Genomic DNA, 19,983 nt, shown 5'->3' on the forward strand with positions numbered 1-19,983 from the left:
AACTCTTTGTGAAACATAAGTGATGGTACAGTAAACTCTCTCAACTGGCATTCTATCATCCAGAACTCTCAGTTAGCCTCCGTTTTAACCATAAGTAAATTTTAGTTATCTCTTCCGTACGTACAGTAGAGTTAAAGTAAATACAAATACAGACTGCAAAGACAGTATAAGTTTACAGTGTACAGTACTACTGTTGTTGGTAAATAGAGCTCTCTGCATACATATTTGTTTGTTTCTTAATATCTATTCTTGTTTTGCTATAGTGTTACACATTGCTAGGTATACCTCTCTAATATCCAGAATATTTGAATATCCAGCAATCTCCCAGTCCCAGGGCTGCAGGATATGAAAGAGTTTGCTGTAATTAAGAAAGCCATGTAGGTTCTGCTTCAGAAACTGACTGACATGTCCAGTCTGACAGATGGTTTTGGGTGGTAAGCAGTCAAAGCTCAGTTGTCAGTTCTCAGCAGGAGGAGGAGTAATTCTATGCCCCCACACAAAGCACAAAATGGGACCCCTCCAATCAGAAACTATGCTAGTTGGTATCCAATTAAGGCAAACGATATTTTCTTCAAAAAAAAGGAGGTGTGTCTCTTGGGAGGCATGGAGGCCCCAAACATGGTACAAAATGCAGCATCTTCTTAAGAAGATCCACTACCACTATCATTGTGGTGTATCCTAGAGAGGAGCACTTGAGGACAACCCAGACTTGGAAAATCATAGTTCAGGGTTGACAAGGATCTGGCAGTAGCTGCAGGAAGATACTGTGGTCTGACACAAGTGTTTTCATACAGGCACAGAGACTGCAGGACCTCCCATAAATTTCTACAGAAGCACACAGGGCTGGCCACTATATGTTCTAGACATCAGATCCCGGGTCCTGAATTGGGCAAAGTGGACTGCCATACAACCATCATGGCAGAGTCTTAGGACTTGGAGCCAGCTGGCTCCCCAGCACATAGACGTACACCATAAGGTAGAGGATTCCATCACAAAGTGTGAATGCCAAGCTAGACTGATGGCTGGTATCTTGTAGGGCCCAGTGGATTTGCGTATCAGTTGGTTCAGTGGGCAACAGGGACCAGATAAAGAATCAGGTTGCAGACTGTGCTGCTAGCAATAAACTTGGAAGGTCAAAGGCTCATGGATGAGGTTTCCATGTCAGGATTGGAACACCTGCCCTTTGCAAATAGTGTGTACCTTCCCATTCCTTGTTCTGGTGCAACTGGTGATCATGAAATCAAAGAATGTAAAGAAGAGACCACCAGGCCTGCCACTGGTTCAGATTAGAAAGAGGTTTGACCCACGCCAGTTCATCTTCAACAGCTGTGCTCAATTCTACACAGAAATGGTGGTACTGTGATCACTGGCTACACTCTACACCACAGCAGACAGTCAAGGTTCCTTAAGTCACAGGCTATACACTGTGGGGGTTCAATGGGAGAAAGTCTCCTGTCGACTCCCTTACTCTTCTCATCCAGGGTAGATTAACAGGGATGACAGTACAGCGATCTGCAGCCAATTTGGCAGCTCTTCCCTAGACCTGCTAAATCATCCACATGTGGATTGATCTCAGAGCATCAATCCAGGCTGAAATGTAAATGTAGCCTTTGCCAAATTTTTCTGATGACAGGAACCTCAATTACCAAAACACCAGAAGCGCGGGACCCACTGATACCATCTGCACCTGAAAGTTCTGTAGAGTCTCACCAACTCTGTTAATCAAGGACTGGCCTGGAAAGGACCCATGTTGGAGAGATGGAACCCTAGTCTTGTTCTGAAGGACTGCCCCAACTGGGCCACAGGCAGTATAGCTTAATGGTTAAAGGGAAAGTTCAGCCTACCGATTATAGCAGGGTTCTGAGTGGAAAAAATCCAGGAACAAGTCAAGAACCAATAGCCAAATACTAAAGTGTAACCAGAGTTGTAAGCCAGAGGTAGAGCACAGGATCAGTTCTGGAGACAGGAGCCAAATGCAAGAGATTGAGTGCTAACCAGGGTCATAAGCCAAGACAGAACAGAGAACCAGTACAAGTTGAACATCTCTTGTCCAGCACACTCTCATCCTGCAACCTCCATAATCTGTCATGATTTTTAGCTAGCCAGACAACCACTTGGCATGCATATGGCCAAGTTTCCCATGGTCCCATAAAGGTTGTTTATAGCCACCAGTCCTGGTTCTCAAAATTCTGTGTTATTATTTAGCTGTAATTAACCCCTAAATGTCTTTAAGAGCCCAGTCAGCAGTGGAAGTGTTGGTAATGCTGCTTGACAATACTGATCTCCCATGGTTCAGCAAACTCTCTTGTTTGGCACTGGTCAGGTTCCGAAAGTGCTGGACTAGTGAGGTTCAGCCTGGATTAGGAAAGGTAAGAGACAAAAGAGAAACTTGGGACGGAGCAGAGCAGAGAACTAGAAGCAGGCACCGGAACAGGAGCAAGCATAACACAATACGCACTGAGCAGCCAGAGAGCTGCTTCTGAACTCAAAAGTCAGCCACACTTCCTGACCAATAACATGGTGCAGCCAAGGAGGTAGCCTGTTGCAAGCCAATGGTACTTGTTGGGACACCAAGTAGGCTGCTTCTGCTGCAGACCCTGATCCCTGCAACCACCTGGAGAGTCACAGCCAAACAGAAGAGACTTGGAAATATAGATAATAAAAAAGCAAATGATATTAAAACAAGCCAAAGTAACCTTTGGCATAACTAAGCCAAAGATACTGATGAATGACCCCAGGGATACATTTGGCATATATCAAACCAAAGGGTTATTCCAGTTCAGAATGGAAATATATACTTCGATAACGGAACCACTGCCTACGTCAGAGGAAGGATGACCTTATGATTAAGACGCATGACAAGGACTCAGGACACTGAGTTCAAAGCTCCAAACTCTGCTACAGACTCCCATTTGCCTTTATTTCCCATCTATAAAACAAGGGTAGCAAAACTTCCTGTCTCCCATTCCTTATCCAGGTTTCTTGCTTAGATTAAGATCTCTTTCTACATGCAGATATAACATCTCACATAAGACTGCACAAATCTTGGACCCTCCAGATACTACTTGCATAGGATGAATATAAAAAAAGCAAAATTAAAAACCTTCATTATAAAGGATTATAGTCAGTTTTCAAAGAGAGATACTTTCATGCCTGGGTTATCTACTACCATAAAGTTTTCAAGTTGACAACCACATTTTTCTCCATCGGTCTGTCATCATCACATACACATGGGAGCAAAATTTCCTCATGAAGTAAGATGCAACTTATGTTTCTCCATACCACAGATATGGGCACGTACTGTATTGTAATGCCAGAGGCCAAGAGAAAACCAACTCAAATATCTAACGCAAACTGCCACAGTCCCAGACAGCTGCTAACAGCACATCCATTTTACATTTGTTGTTATGGCTTTGGGTTGTTTTTTTTGTTTGTTTGTTTTTCCCCCTCTCTCATATACACAAGAAGCAAAGACTACTTCTTGGGCACATCTTAACACTCAGAAGGCAAAATCATCTTAGCACTCCAGGTGTAACCAGGCGAAGTACAAACACTCCTAGAAGCTGAAAGTGCTCATCAAGAAAAGACAAATAAAAATCAAGAGCCTCTCCTTCAAAACTGCAGTTCTAGTCCGTTTACTTCCTCTTGCTCTCAAAAGGACAGTACCGTATTGTAAGAACATAATATGGGTACAGTATTATAAGACTTCATCTTAAAACTTAAAGGAGGGAAATTTTCAGTTAAATATGTATTTTCTAATGTTTTTCCTTGGGTACTTTTTATTCTTTATGCAGAAGTGCCAGTAGCAAGCAAAGCTGAAAAAAGAGATCCAGAAGAAAGGCATTTTCCAATGCCACCAATTAACTTTTGAACAGTGCTCTGAAAATGTAAAGCCCTGTATAACTGCTAATTATTATTATAAGACTCACATATCAACAGAGGTAATCAATTTAATGCAGCACATTCCCTTTACATTGTTTTGCTTCCCCCTAGGAAGATCTACTGTCAGAAAAGGAAACCAATCTTTGGTTGGCAACCGTACCTACTTGAAAGCAGTACACTGTATTGAGAGTGGGCACAGTGCCACAACAACAGATGGGCACAATTGTAAATAAGCCAAAGAAACAAAGTGTGCATTAAATTCCTCTTAAAAAAGCTATAAAGCTACGCAGGTTTTTGAACTTGTATGTTAAGAAATCTTAAAACTGCCCCTTCCTAGAACAAGAATAAGGGTGAGAGTCCAGGAGACTGAACAAACAGCCCTTAGGAGCTGAAACAAAAACATGAGAGATGGTCATCTATTCAGACTGCTGTGGAGGGTGAACTTTTCTAAATACCGATAAACAGGGTGCTCCACACTGTGGAATTAATTAAGTCTAGGCTTTTCTACTGCAACTGATGGCCAGCTTGAATTTTAAGGTTATAGCAGCCATATTTTTGAGGGGTCATACTGCAGCACTCAAGAAAGCAAAGTTCACTGTTCTGCTCTGGAGAGACCTTACATATATTACAAATGGTTCAATGAGAGAGAAAAAAAAACAGCAATGGCCTTCCGCCACTATCAGTTTTTGGGCTGGCCAAACAAACAAGAAAGTATCTCCAGAGTACACAAACCAGCTACAAAACCACAACACCCCAATTAACGTGTTGTTTCAGTCTCTCCTTCCTCAAGAAAAGGCCTGTCCATTTTTGAGCTCCATTAGACAAGTCTCAGATGGCAGATTCAGACTACCTTCGTTCAGCTTCAGAGAGCTGAAGTAAGAACTCATTGGTCCAAAGAGACCAGGCTAGTGCAGTAAGCTCTTTGATATCCACAGGATGAGGAGACTGACAGATAATCAAATATTCTGGATAACAGAGTTCAGTCCTCACGCTGGCAGGCATGCAGAGGAACCTGTTATCTGCACTCACCCAGAGGGATGCAGGGCAGCACTGAGTGGGATGCCCCTGCCCCTCTGTACACAAACTCCAGCTCCATTTCTTTTTTTCCGGGCTCTGTGCTCTGTTGTAGGACAGCCATGGGCCTGGGCAGGAGGAGGCAGGTTTGCAGCTACCATCTGCCAACCCAGGGCTCTGCAAAGCCCTCCAAGATGGAGCCACAGCAAGGGGAATAGGAGGTGACACCACAAGGGGAGCTGCAGCTGGCTCCAGAGTTGGTCCCCCCCTTTGGCTGCCAGCTTTCCCCTTTAAGAGCAGGCAGTTTCTGGTGGAGTTGGCACCAGCAGCAGGCAGGCATTGGGTTCAGAGGAGAGAGGTAGTGCCTGTTGTCTATTTAAATAGTTAGATAACTACACGATTAATGGGGCTAGATTAAGCGTTTCTTCAGGGAACATGATGCCAAAACGTGAGGTTTGTCAGCTACCATCTAAATGTTCCTCTAGGAGACCCACTTCCAACTAAACCAATAAGATTTTATTGCTGCCAGCTTATTACAACGTATCTTGTGGCCACCGCCAGAGGGGATGGAGAGAGCACAGGAGTTAAGCTGGTCATTTGAGAGTGTCGGTTACTCAGACACCAGTTAAATAAGAGTTAACTGTACCTGCACCTGGGACCTATGTCTTAGGAAAGAGGAGGGTAAGATCTCATCATTCCCCTCCAGTTATTTCACTCCATCTAGCGTTGCTGTTCCGTTCAGTTATGTATTCTCTTAGGACAGCTACACATTAAACTGAAGGTGGTCGTGATTTCTAGCTTAAGCAGACTTACTCACACTAGCTCTCATTAAGCTACTAAAAATAGAACGTAGCCAAAGCAGTGGGAAAGGTTAGTCTGAGAAACGAGGCCTGAAATATTTAAACAACAGAAGAACAGTAATCCACCAACTGTAAAACAGCTTAAAATAGTTCACAAAGCTTGCTTCAACACTATAATGGTAATCTTCATGCAGAAGAGATGAATATTTCCCATCTCAACAAAACAGGAGTAATAGAACTATGAGACTGCATGTGTCTCTAGTTTGAATGTTGTGCTGTTAAAGACAGCATGAGATGGGCAGAAAAGAAAAAAAAAGGCAAAAACAGAACAGTCACTTTTGGGATATAAACAAACAATATAGGAATCGAGGGTATGATCCTTGATTTAATATCTTGGCCAAATATTATTCACATGCAGTGAATGTCACAACTTAATATCATCCCATGTCACACAACTATCACAAATCCACAGAGCAAAACACCCGAAACAGGACTGATTACAGAGCTGAAGACAAAGCAAGGCAGGATGAACCTTACATTGTAGACCTCTTTATTAATTCCCCCAAGCACAGTGCATTAAAATTCAAACAACTTTAAGAAAATCAATATTCCACATGTATCTTGCATGACCTATTCTATCCAAACAATTGCCAGTTCTTGATTTTTCTAAAACCCAGAGGAGATTTTCAGTCACAGATAGATAAATAGAGGGAGAAATGAGAAAAGGAATTTCCCAGGGAATATAATATGACTTGGGAGTCTCTCAGGATGTGGTGAGAACAATCTGTCTTCTCTGTGAAGAGTCTGGGCCCCTCAAACTGGAGATCTTCTGCAGCTCTTTGGGCAACCCAGAAAGGTGTAGCCAAGAAACCTGACTGCACCATCGTCATGAAGACCAAGGAGGTTGCTGTATCAGCTGTCTATTAGTGCTGATAACAACACTAGTCTGGCTATAAACTGATTGTAAGAATGACCTGAAACTGCTCCTTTTGTGTCTCCTCCAATAAAGTTCCAAGAAACACATTCAGTTTCCCATAATTAATCAAGTCATTTAGCCTAGACAGGTTAGTAATTCACAACTTTAAACTATTATGTTGCTGACAAATTTGGGCTTGGCAGGACAGTGTTTGTATGGGGCGGACATGGCATGATGTTGCTTTATTCTCTATCATGGAGTTGTCTTATGGGTGTTGGAATAGGAAGCATGCCTCTTTTGAGAGGGATAAAGGGATTGGGGTTTTTGGGTCTCTTGCTGGTTGGTGCAAAGTACGTGCTAGATGATTTTCATAGGCTCTAAAACCAAGTCATTAATTTGGAGGCGAAGGTATACAGAATACCCATCAATTTGTGACATCTGTCTCCCACCTCCTATATGGGAATCTCCAGCTCATCTGCCACCCTCTTGGTAAGAACCAGAAAGTTATTAAAATCATCAACTAGTAACTGGAGGTAAGTTAATAAAAACTAGTATCTTCTAACACCAAATATTCTTAAAAGGTCACTAGTATTGCTGTCTGTCCTACACAATACACTGATTTAAGTACTCTACAGGTCAGCAATTTCAAAGGTTAGCCCAGTGGCCACTGCAAGACATAGCTTCAGAAAACTGAGTTCCTGTCTTCCTACTTCAAGGGACAAGGATGAGGGGTTAAGGAAAGATAAGATTGACTCTTCCATGGAATTTTTCTCCAGCTTTACTTTTCCTGTTTCCTGTGAACAGTACCAGGAAGAAAGGTGTCTGCAATTCATACTTTCCAATGGACTGTTGTTGTGTGTAATGGGACAGCGTATATGAGAGAGAGCCTCCACACACCTGAAGAAATCTGAGGTGAAGTCTGTAAGCTTAGTATGACCTCCCCCAGACATGTGCCAAGAACAACTTTGGTAAGGATTCTGACTGAGAATAAGACTGGACCTGTAAGCTAAGAAACTTCTGCTGCCTTTGTCTTCTCCTGCATTCTGATAAGCAGGATTTGTTTATTTACAAGGCATATACCAAGACTGCATAAAAAAACAGATCTCAACTTTTTCTCCCAAATGAAAAATTCCCACGGCTCTGAGGATTAGTTAACTGCTAGCCTGAAAAAGAAGTAAACGTGTAAGCACGCCACTGAATTCAGAGGGTTTAGTCATGGAAGTTAAGAAAGCAGGACTTGGCTGTATATTAAAACACAAGGAGGACCAATGTCGACAAGTATGCCAAACAGATTAAAAAAGAAAGTTAGCCTGTCAATCTGTGCCATAAAATATATCTATTTAAGCAGATCTATGCCTTTCTGTTCATAAAAATAAGCCATGTAACAAAAAAGATCATTGACATAAAATGTGTATAACTTACAATGGGAGACAGTATGTTTCTCTCATTCCCTCTAGTGACATGTACCTGTTAACATAAAATCTTCTGTATTTCCTGACAATTTAAACAGCAGTAAAAATTGTTCATGTCAAACTGACAGTTTAGGTTACTGTAATTAACAGATGCTGTGAATAAAATAATAAATCACGCAAGAGAGACAAACATAATACTTACTTTCTCTAAAGGCTTTACAGTAGCCAAGGAAAGACAACAAAAAAAACAGGGCACACAGCAGGTCTGCTCTGCCAACAATCCCTGCAACCTTTGAAAAAAGAAAAAGAAGAGAGATTTACTTTGTTTATCATCAAAAACATTTGTTAAAGAAAACACAAGGAAACTTACAAGTTATTGAAAATATGAAATGTACATATTGTCAACTTCTTCCATTTCTGTAAACTGCTTTAATAAATGTTAAGACCATAGGCACTTTCCCTGATTTTGGTGGAATATTTGTTCATTGACATAAGAAGCTAGTAGATGGCTTGGCTTTTACTCACTGAAAATTTGCTAAAAAAAGTCTGCCATGGATCAAGCCACTTATTTATATAATTCTTGGATACAAATTTTGAATGCTTACAATCCTACAGCTGTGGCATCTCAAACTGAAAACTGAAAGAATCTTAGCTTTCAGGAGAGTACATTTTGAGCCCTTTTAAAACAGCCTTTAACCTTTAAGTCAAAAGAGATCAACTGTTCATGCTGGCATCCCTGGAGCACATGTACATAAAAACCCTCTGGAAAAAAGACTGGACCCACTTGTTTGTCTCCCACTCCACTTACGACGGGGAATTAAGGACTACAGAGGCTACTCAGGCTATGCTATCAAAACAACAGAGCAGTCCAGTAGCACTTTAAAGACTAACAAAATAGTTTATTAGGTGATGAGCTTCCATGGGACAGACCCACTTCCCCAGATCTGTCCACGAAAGTTCATCACCTAATAAATTATTCTGTTAGTCTTTAAAGTGCTACTGGACTGCTCTGTTGTTTTGATAGTACACAGACTAGCACGGCTACCTCTGTTACTATTCAGGCTATGCTGTTGCTCTATTTTTTTTTTCCTTCCAGAGGACTGGAAAGAGGAGAATTCCTCCTCCACTAGTCTTCTCTTGGTCAAGTCATAGGGTTCAGAGTGAAATGCAGACTCTAAAGCAAGTCTGAGCTACTCTGACATGAGTAAACTGCATCACTTAGAATTTTTGCGAGTTGAAGAACCCAGTGGTTTGAGTGCAGGACTGGGCATTGATCCAAAACCCACAGAAGTCAATGGACTCACCCTGATATCAAATGAGCTTTTGATTCCAGTCCTATGGGGGAAGAAAATGCTTAAGTTTAATCCCAGATCTGAAAGAACCAAAGTGACTTTGGACAAGTCACTTAACCTCCGCCTCCATTTCTCCATTTGTTAACTGAAGCTGATAATACTTCTCTAGCTCATAAGGGTGTTGTGAGGATTAACTCCACGTAATATCCTTTGAAGGTGAGAGAAACTGCCGTTTTAGGAACCATTTTCAGCTAATGATTTAAAAGAAGTCTAGAAATAAATGTTAATTTATTGCATCAAAGAGCCTGGTTCTCTAATACTCATAGACATTGAATTCAGTGCACTACTTGTATGAAGCAGTGGTGAAGAATCAGGCCCAAAGCCTCAGGTCTTGAAGTAAAATTAAAAGTATGTGTTAATATCACACAAGCTATCAAGTTCCATGTAATAATATTTTATCAAATGTTATCAGGAAGAAACACACATTTTTGTTTTTAAAAGACAACTACACAGCAGCAGTACTTACCCATTATTCAGAAAAAAAATCATACTGACATAACAAATTTTATATTCAGACACGACTAAGATTAAAATATCTATTTTACAAATGAAAGCATTTTAGATTCCTTGTGTTTGTACATGCCCGATATCAAAACAGAAAACTGACAAAGTCTTCGCAGTTAACCTATGTCAAAACATGCCATCTAATTTTAGAGATGCGTTGTCATGATTTCAAGGCAACTGAGTTTTCAGCATTATGGAAGGTGCAGTTTGAGTAGTTAGAAAGGCATGCATGCGTGTATGCTGGAAGCACACAATATCTTAACTGTTACAGTAAAATAGTCATTGTAAAAGACTTAAGATCAGATGGTGCACAGATGTACTTAATCTGCAAAACAATGAATGAAATCTTAGAAAAGTCATGCTTATTTTCTACCAGCTACATTCCTCTTTCCATAATATAAACATATCATATATTTTTAGTCCCAAATCCTACAAGTTCACATAGATAAACAGATCCTTGAGCCCATGAAGATTATCTTGCAGAATGAGATCTTGAATAATATTCAGAGAGCAATTTAAACAAATATGTGATTTACAGCGTGACAAGAGAACTAAAAATCTTATCAAAAGAGCAGGAAGCAACCACTCTATCGTTCAGGTGGCACAGAAATTTCACTTTAAGTTTCAGATTCTCGCATGTACAGAAGTTGTACTTTCCACCACTTTTTTGCCCCACATCTGGTGTGAAGGGAAGTTAGGAGTAATTTTCTCACAAGCATCAACTTTATACTAGTAGCCACAGTTCCGCAGTTTGCCGAAATGCAGAATGTTCTGGCCACACCTCTACTCAGGGTGTGGGATAAGAGAACCTGAGGCAGAGCTCTGCACCTAATTCTGCTACAAAACTACAAGTCCCCACCAGACTAATTTAATACAGCTGTGTCTCTTCTTCACCACCAGCATGGTGCAAAAGTGATTGAGCAGGCCAAGGATATGGCTCAAAGAGATGGAGTAAATCCCTTTACTATATATAGAAAATAATGTTGTACCAAGTGCACTTACTTCTAGGGCAAAGAATGAAAGTTAGAATTAAAACTCTTAGGCTGGGTCTACACTTGCCCCCAATTTTGAAGGGGGCATGTTAATCAGGGCAATAGGAGATTACTAATGAAGTGCTGCGGTGAATACGCAGCACTTTATTAGGCTAATTTTCCTCCGCGGCAACTTTGAAGGATCGAACTTCCAAGTGCCAGCATGCATATAGCTGCGGGCACTTTGAAGTACCTTTACTGAGGACTAAAGGCACTTCGAAGTGCCCATGGCACAGGCATGCGGGCACTTCGAAGTTTGACACTTCGAAATTGCCACGTGGGAAAATGAGCCTAATGAAGTACTGCGTATTCTCCGCAGCACTTCATTAGTAATCTCCCGTTGCCCTGATTAACATGTCCTCTTTGAAGTTGGGGGCAAGTGTAGACAAGCCCTTAGTAATTTACAATATAGAAGCAGTTAAAATGACTCCTGTTAGTTGATTACTACTCACAGATTTTAAGGTTGGAAGGCACTATTTATGCTTAGCTAATCTGACCCCCTCTTGTGAAACAGAGACCATAGCACTTCCTCGAATTAATGCCTGCATAAATTTAATAACTACTTTTGAACTAAAGTCTACCTTTTAGAGAAAAATCCAGTTCTAAACTAAAGTATTTCCACTGAAGGTGAATCCAACATAATTCTTGGTAAATTATTCTAATATTTATTTACCCTTGCTGTTCAAGATGTCCACCTTAGCTCAGTCTCAATTTGTCCAGCTTCAATTTTCAATCACCAGACTTTGGTAATCCAATTTAGGCTAGATTAAAGATCTTATTATCTACAGACAAATCAAATCAGCCCTTTAACCTTTTATTTGGTAAGCTAAATAGACTGAGCCCCTTGAGTCTCTCACAATACAGCATGTTTTCCTTTTCCTTAATCACTAGCATGACACTCTTCTGAATCCTCTCCAATTTATCAACATCTTTTTTGAACTGCAAACATCAGATTTGGACACAGTGTTCCAGCAGTGGCAGCACCAGCTCCAAATACAGAAGCAATATAATCTACCTACTCCTAACAGAGATTTGAGTTTACCTGGAGGGGGGTGGGGAGGGAAATAACAGTGATTAAGCACTTGCATACACAGTTTATTAATGCCTCTCCTCTGCTGTTCATGAAATAACATGTCCAGCAATGTGCTCTTCTGCCACTAATGAAAGATGGATGGCCTGAAACAATAGAGTGTTTCTTTACCTATTGTACTTAAATTATTTATTTTTATATTGCCCTAAATACTGATTTACGAGCATATTAACCATAAAATGATATAGCTCTCAATGTAACACATGTGAAACTGTAATAAGATACTCTTTCTGGCAATGATCCACACTGTGCAGTTTAGAGGGGTGTTCCATGATTAACATTGGTCAAGAACTTTGCAGATACAAAATGTTATAGAAAGCTATGTATTACGTACTTACACATTCAGTATGCACTGGATGCACAGCAAATAGTGAAGCAGCTAGAAGAGACGATTTTGGAGCAAGGTTTAGCCTTCTTCCTTTACTGCTGTATTGCAGCCCACCCAGTAATATCGAGAAGACATCAACCATTAATACCGAGATAGCACAATGCAGTATTATATTGATGACATGAAAACCCACTGGGCGAAAGCCTCCAGCAAAGAAGTAGTTCATTCTACGTAAAAACAAAAACATCGAGATTAAGAGTCAGTCAAGAGCTTGAAGACACACCAAGAAAAAAAATTAAACATTTGAGGAAAGAGAAATCGCCTTTACATGAAAACCTTAATATGAAAACTAAATTTTAAATCATAACACACACACTTTACCATTGTTCTGTCATCCTCATAGGCCCCTGCTACTAGGCCGATTTCTTCTCAGAAAGACTAGTTTCCCACAGAATAACTCGCACCCTCCGTCCCATTTGCAGCAGTCATCCATTAAAGCACCAAGAGTATGTTCACAAGCTCCCAATGGAAAAACGGCAATTGTAGCTGTTTCTCAGTTGGTGTCATATCCTAGTGCTTTGGGGCACAACGCTGCATAAAATTAGAAAGTTGAAGAGTCCTGCAGAAGAGCAGCCCAACTTCCTGGAGGGCATCCGTGAACTTCAGAGATAGTGTGTACACAGGCATGTCTGAGCATGTGACTGGCAAAGATGGTGTAACAGAGTGCACATTCAGATAAAACCTTCAAAAATGTTTTAAAAGTCCACACCTCTCCTACACTCGTATCTGACTTGAATGGACACAAAAGATTGCATGATGCTTTCAGTAAAAAAGGTTTTGTCACAGGGTCCATGACCAAATTTTTTTCCTCACAACATGCATGGCCTATTCATTGTTTACTGCAGGCTGTGAGCCTGGCCACACAAGTGCATTTCAGTGGTGCTCTACGCATACAGTTATGCAATGTGTTTTGGGATTTTGCACAATGAAAAGGCTCACTAAGGGTGCAAGTGGATGTAGCATTCTTTTGGGGATAACTAACAGGTGCATGTGGAAAGAGGTCAGGAAGGTAGGCTGAAGAAGTGTGCCAAGAAGGAATTGCTAATGGTTAGGCTGTTTGGATGACAATTCTTGGAGGAGCTATGGGGGAAAAAAACATCTCTTGGGTGGGGGTGGGGGCAGAAGTGTACTACAATTTTCTGTACAATACAGCAGTATGTTAAAAACACACAGAAATTTAATTTAGATGATGGATTTCATCAATATGTTTAGCCAACCCGCATCTGGCTCAGGTGGAGTTCATTTTCATAAGCTAACCAGCCACAAATTGTGTTATACACACAAACACAATGCCTCAAAGAAGTTAGGGAAGGACAGTTTCTCGCTTGAGGGAACAGCATTTTACTGGCCACTTCCATGTGCATCTCTATGGTGTAAAGGTTTTCAATATTGTGGGTATATGTTTTCTGTTTAAATTAACCAGGGTGTTACTGGAATCAAAATGAGTCCTGAAGAGAAAAAGAAATCCTTTTATAACATGTTTTATGCAATCCATGAAGGCTATAATAAGCATGTCACACACCCCTCCATTTATATTATATTTGTGGTGCTTAGAAGCCCAAACTGAAACTGGGGCCCCACTGTACTAAGCACACAAATACATGGTCACAAGCTCTTTCTTGACCATGTGGGGAAGGACGTCAAGGCTTTGTGCAACCTATGCTCTCACCATTATAGCTGAGTCAAACTGAAATGGGGAGTGCTTGCCCAATAGTTCCTCCTGAGAGCCTGGCTCTGCCCCCTTTACACTGAACGGGGAGTGGGTGGGCAGGCTCACAGCCTGCAGTAAGCAGCTCCATGAAAAGGCTAAGAGAACTTGCTCCTTTCCCAGGCTAAGTAAGGAGTACGGACAGAACTCTGTGTTCTATTCCCAGAGAAGTGAGGCTACATGCCATCACTTATGTAGGTTGTGAAGTGTGTGAACTTCTACAATCTAGCCGCTGTGCGCAAGTCCCATAGGCCTTGCTCAAAAAGCCTACAAACTAAATAGACAGGAAAGAGGCGGGACTGGAAAACAAAGGATCACTTTTTAATTCAGTGGAAGAGCTGGGAGAAGAACCTGTATGCTATTCACTGAGTCACCCTGTCTCCTGCACAGCTATCGTAAGAAAGCAACAGTACATGTATAAAGATGAACTGACACATAGCAGAAAGTACAATAGATTGTATTTGGGGGATGGGGAAAGGTTAAAAAAAGGATCAAGCTGAGGCTGGGGTAAATGGTCCTACCAAAATGCAACCAACCCTCCGGAAAACAAGAACAGAGCCCATTACACGCCTTAACTCACTGCCTTTAAGCACCTAGAAGGTATTATTGAGGCACTACAGCAAACCCTCGAGAAGAGCATTTTTGATTTGCACTTACCTCACACTAACACATGTTAAGTGCAAATTGAAACTGCCCCCCCAGCAGCCCTCAGCTCCCCTAGCTGGGAGTGCCCAGTGGGCATGCAGCTGGTTGCAGCATGGTTTCTCCCAGATGGGACAAACTGTGCCACAAGCAGCTGTGTGCCCTCCAGCTGGGAGAAGCCAGGGGCTGCATGGCTGCCCTTCACTTCCCCCAGCTGCCCAATCCCCCAGCCAACCACCCCCAATTTACACAAAATTCGATTTACGTGGAGGCTGCCCAGGACGCAAATGCCGCATAAATCGAGGAATTACTGTACATACTTCTGATTGATAAATATGCATCATTTTTTAAACTATATAAAAATCAACCAAGATGTACACAATTCAGTCTGCTTCCACCAAATGACTGTGGTGACATAAATAAATGCCTCAAGCTACATTCTTAGGCTGCATCTGTACTAGATTTTGTCAACAAAACTCAGAGAGCATCCACATTAAAAATGCATTCTGTTGACAGTAAATCAACAGAACTGGGCACTTTTGTCAATAGCATTCTGCCACGCCCCCAGGAGGCAGAATACCTCTCTTGACAGAATCTGTTGACAAGAACCAAGTGTGGATGCTCCAGGGAGCCCTTTTTCAAGGACCAGGGCTTCTGGGACACCGGGCAGCCCTGTCTGCTGTGCTTCCGGCTGGCCGCTCTGTCAACAGAGTGGTCAGGCAGTCTGGCTGCTCTCTGTCAACAAAGCAGATCGCTTTTACGATCCACTTTGCTGTCTAGGTGCAATCTGGCAAAAGAAGTTTTGTTGGAAGATACCTTCTGAGAGTAACTTCTGCCGACAGACTGCTGTAGTGCAGACATAGCCTTACTGTTTAATATCACAGCACCTCTTGCTATATGAGAAGGAAAAAATAAAACGAAAGAAAGAACACTGGTTTAGATAATCAAAGATTTTTAGACTAAATTTGTGGAAGCTACTTAGACATTACAATGTTTAAAGAGAAAAGAGACAACTACATAGTCTAAGATGGAGATACTTTTCTTGATATATGAAATATAACTTTAGAGTAAAGTAGGAGACATTAATAGTAGAGTAGAGTAGAGTATGTTAACTCTTGTGAATAATATTTCCATCTGCCTTGGCTCTGCTTTTATTCCAATTAGGCAGAATTTATGCTTATGTGGAACACCAACACAAGGACTATGCATCAAGTCCTTCATACTGGCTCTCTGCATATTGGTGTTTCCAAACCTGCAAGTAGCTGTGGGAGGTGGAAGTTCATCTGCATGGACCCTACTGCAGGATCAGGTCTTGGAAGTTAAGCCGGGTAGCAGTTACCCTGCAAACAAGTTATGGCAGAAATTTCACTTCCTTCAAAGTTTTTTTCCAAAACAAAAAAGTATTTAAAATAAATCACCAAATCCAGCAGTCTGTGCATGACACCAGCTCCCACCTGAAAGTCAGGACAGTAAGCGGCCGATATGATTTGTGGCTGGTATTGCTGCTGAGTTTGCCACCCCAGAAGTCATGATGCCACAGGTCACCAACTGGAGTTTCTGCCCTGAGGTCCTGAAAAGAACATACGTTAAGCATAAGCACTCAATCATTTCAATTTAGGTAGAGCAGTTGAAATGAAAACAGTCACAAACAAAACAGACTGGCACCAGCATGACAATATTTTATCAACAATACTTATTAAGTGTTCTACTGTCTGGCTAGTGAAACCTGATGGATAGTTCCAAGCCTTTTCAATACCCTCTTGTATTCCTTTAATTATTGTGGGCTAGATCCTTAGATAGCATAAGTCAGCATAGTTTCCATGAATATCAGAGGGTGCTATATTGATTTCCACTAGCTGATGTTCTGGCTCAACAGCTCTAGTGTTATATATATTAAAATACATTTAATTTTTGGACAATATCTTATTTTAGAGCTAAAATCTTTGTAAACAGGAATACTACAAGCTTTCCCCCACTAGCACCAGGAGAAGAACAATTAAGAAAGTGCAAGGAAGATATATAGCAAGAGACTAGAGAGGACACTCAGGCTACATGTACAGAGCAGCATTATTTCAGAATAAGCTATCCCTGAAGAGATTTTTCCGGCACATCTTATTTTGAAATAGCACATCTACACACAAAATGCATATCGAAATAGTGCTCAGCTATTTCAAAATAGAGCATCTACACTGAGTGGCCAGCACGGCACCCTGGAAGGGGCTGGAGGCCCCCTATTTTGACATAGCGCCTATTCCAAAATAGTTAATTTCAGAATAGGCGTTATTCATAGTAGAATGAGGTTTACAAAATAAGCAGCCCACTATTTCAAAATTATTTTGACATAGTGGTTTTGCTGCCTAGATGCTCGCAAAGTTATTTCAGAATAGCGGCCAATATGCCAAAATAACTTTGCTGTGTAGACCTACCTCCAGTGATTAGTTCTTTTTAAAATCCTGTTGGGAGGTTTCCTTAACTTTCACATAATACCACTAAGCACTCTGTTTCTGACATAATGAACCTATAAGCAAATTCCCCTATGCACTATTCTACAGGAAAATTAATAGCAATAGTTAGGAAAGGAATTTATTAGATACCACCATGAAGTAAAATCAAAATGTGCCTTTAGTTTGATCCAAAACCACAACCCCACTCATGAGTAAGACGTCACAACCAAAAACAGTAACTTCATAGGAGAACTGATATTATGGGTGCAATCAATTCCAGCTAACCTGATTTCCTGTTCAACTAACACAGTAGTAAAACATCCAAACCAAAATACCACACCATCACCATCACATCAAGCCAAGAACAGTACCTTCTCAGGAGTCATTAAACAATACATTAAGGCCAAGCTGAGCACTGAATTCAGCAGGGTTGCAACTCCACCACATTCCTATACCTGAAAGGGTATTTTTGTGAATTGGGAACTAGATAGGGACTGTAGAGACCTGAAGTTAATTCTCAGCTCCACTGCAGACTTCTTCTATGACATATTGCAAGTCACTTAGAGCCTGATTTTCTACGCCATTATAATTGTTTGCTATTAACTTCCCATACATAGAATGTGCAAAACCACCAGAAAATCTAATGTATTTCTTAAAATATAAAGCATTACAATTTGCATACCACCTCTTTTTATGTTAAGATTCTATCAGTAACTAAAGGTACAACCAGTGTGGGAAACAGTACTCAATATCATTATGATGATAAAACAGAATGTGAAGTTTAAAATAATTTTCCATAGTCTCTAAATGCTGCAGCTAGGAAACAATTTGCACAATTTAATCCAAGTTTATTTTTGGTCTTCAGTATGCCATAAGCAGGCAAAGCAAAATATCCAGAAATACCTTGTGATTTGATTGCACTTCATTATTACCTGAATTCTCCACTGCTTAGAAGTGGTGAACTTGCTCACAGAACTAGAAGCTTGGAGAAAGCCATGTAAAACAGTTCATTCCCCTTAATGGGATTATACTAGAAAAGGAACTGTTTTCTTTTCCTAAACTGTAAGAAATTTGCATCTGTTTGAAAAGTGATGTATGATTTTCTTCACTGGAACATTCGACAGGATTTTCCAGACCTGAGGAAGTGGGCCTGTCCCATTAAAGCTCATCACCTAATAAACTACATTGTTAAAGTGCTGCTTTGTTCTCCACTGGAGCAGAAAGTGAATACCTAGGAATCCCTATATATTTGATTAGCAGTAGTCTCTGCACAGGAGGGTGCTGTACTTGAAGAGACGTCAGCTCTTCTACAGAATGGCTTACGGAAAAGATGTCTGAAATTCATGCTAACTCACTGGTTTGTTTTGGCAAAATAAATAGACAAACCACTGCTGCATAACACTAAAAACATGGTTTTAAATGACACATAAGCATCTGGAAAGCCACTTTAAACACCAGTAAAATCCAGCAACAGAATAGGCCACAATATGATAAGTCATAGGGCCAACTAACAACATATACCTTTTATTACAACAGTAAAGTGGGGCGAAGAGCTAGCAAGTTAACAAAAGGGTCACAGTGTGGTTATGTCTACACTACATCATAAAGTTGATTTTAAGGCAGTTAGCTCAATTTTACAATGTCACTATCTTCACTGTGAACATCATTAGTTTGACTTTAAGGATCGCTAAGGTCAATATTATTACACCCACAAAGCAAGATGGCATCGTGCCTAGCTCAAATTTAAAAGGTCAGATTAATACTCCCATGGAAATGGCAATTATTTACATCTACTTTATTGGACCCAGAGGTGTCCCATATGTATTCCATAATGCCCCACAGTTGTCCGCTCTGGCTGCTTCCATCTCCACTGCTCTCCAGGTGTGGAGGAAGTAGGTAACAGAAAGCCCGCGAATCTGAATTTGACACCAGGAAGCCTGGGAAATTGAAACGGATACCTGGGCCCATTTTGGATTAATTTCTTTATCATCAGTGCAACGATCGCACATACCCATGGAAAAAATAGCCCCAACAGGGATGGTTGCTTCTTCCCTGTACAGGATATAGCAGGAGAGGGCAAAACTTTTGTTCAGGGCTGGTGCCAGCCCCCACCCTACCACACCATGTGGCAGCTAGGCTGCATGGTCACACTTGCATGAGAAGCTGAGAAACTTCTGCAGTTCACATTTGTACAGGGGCAGCCCCACCCCCACCCCCACAGGTGCTATGCAGTCGGGGGTCTACCCTCCACCCAACATCATGTGGCTAGCCTCCATCCCAATAAAAGCAACTGCCTGCAGTGCAGTGCATGCTATTCTGCCAGACAGCACCATGTCCTGGGTTGCGTGCAGTGAAGGGCCCAAAGGCAGGAAAGGTTTTTGGGGTCTGGCTGTCACTGTGGAAAGCCTGCCCCCCACAGCAAAGATTTTGGGGGCTGACTGTTCACTGGGAAGGGAAGTCACCCCCTCACAGCAAAGATTTTTGGGGGCTGGCGATCGTACCTACAGGGAATAATAATAATAATAATAATGCAAAAGTGTTCTTTTAATGGGGAAAAAGCAGCTGAGCAAGCAGTTTACATGGTTCAGTCGCTTTCTGAAATCAGCCTATTTGGTTTTCTTTTGCCTGGATTCCCTCATTTTACTTCTTTCCTTCTGCAAAACTGGCCATTTGCTTCCCACAGGAGGGGAATGAGGGCAATGCAATGTGGAAAGATGACATCACATACCCACAACCTCTTGGAGAGCATTTTTTCCCCATACTGCATCAGCAAAAAAAACAGAATGCTATGGGGCTCAGG

General features: G+C 41.2%; 1 protein-coding gene across 2 annotated transcripts in view; it reads right to left on the reverse strand.

The window, feature by feature from the left end:
- Window positions 1-19,983, reverse strand: part of TMTC4 (transmembrane O-mannosyltransferase targeting cadherins 4) — a 76,701-nt gene that overhangs the window by 49,627 nt on the left and 7,091 nt on the right. For both annotated transcript variants that reach the window (XM_074989618.1, XM_074989628.1), the window contains 3 exons: window positions 16,194-16,309; window positions 12,340-12,556; window positions 8,227-8,314 (listed from right to left, as the gene is read on the reverse strand). In XM_074989618.1, the coding sequence (XP_074845719.1) occupies window positions 8,227-8,314; window positions 12,340-12,556; window positions 16,194-16,309 (421 nt within the window). The remainder of the gene's footprint in view (window positions 1-8,226; window positions 8,315-12,339; window positions 12,557-16,193; window positions 16,310-19,983) is intronic.

The sequence above is a fragment of the Carettochelys insculpta genome, chromosome 1 (genome assembly GCF_033958435.1).
Source record: "Carettochelys insculpta isolate YL-2023 chromosome 1, ASM3395843v1, whole genome shotgun sequence".
In the NCBI taxonomy this organism is placed as follows: Eukaryota; Metazoa; Chordata; order Testudines; family Carettochelyidae; genus Carettochelys; species Carettochelys insculpta.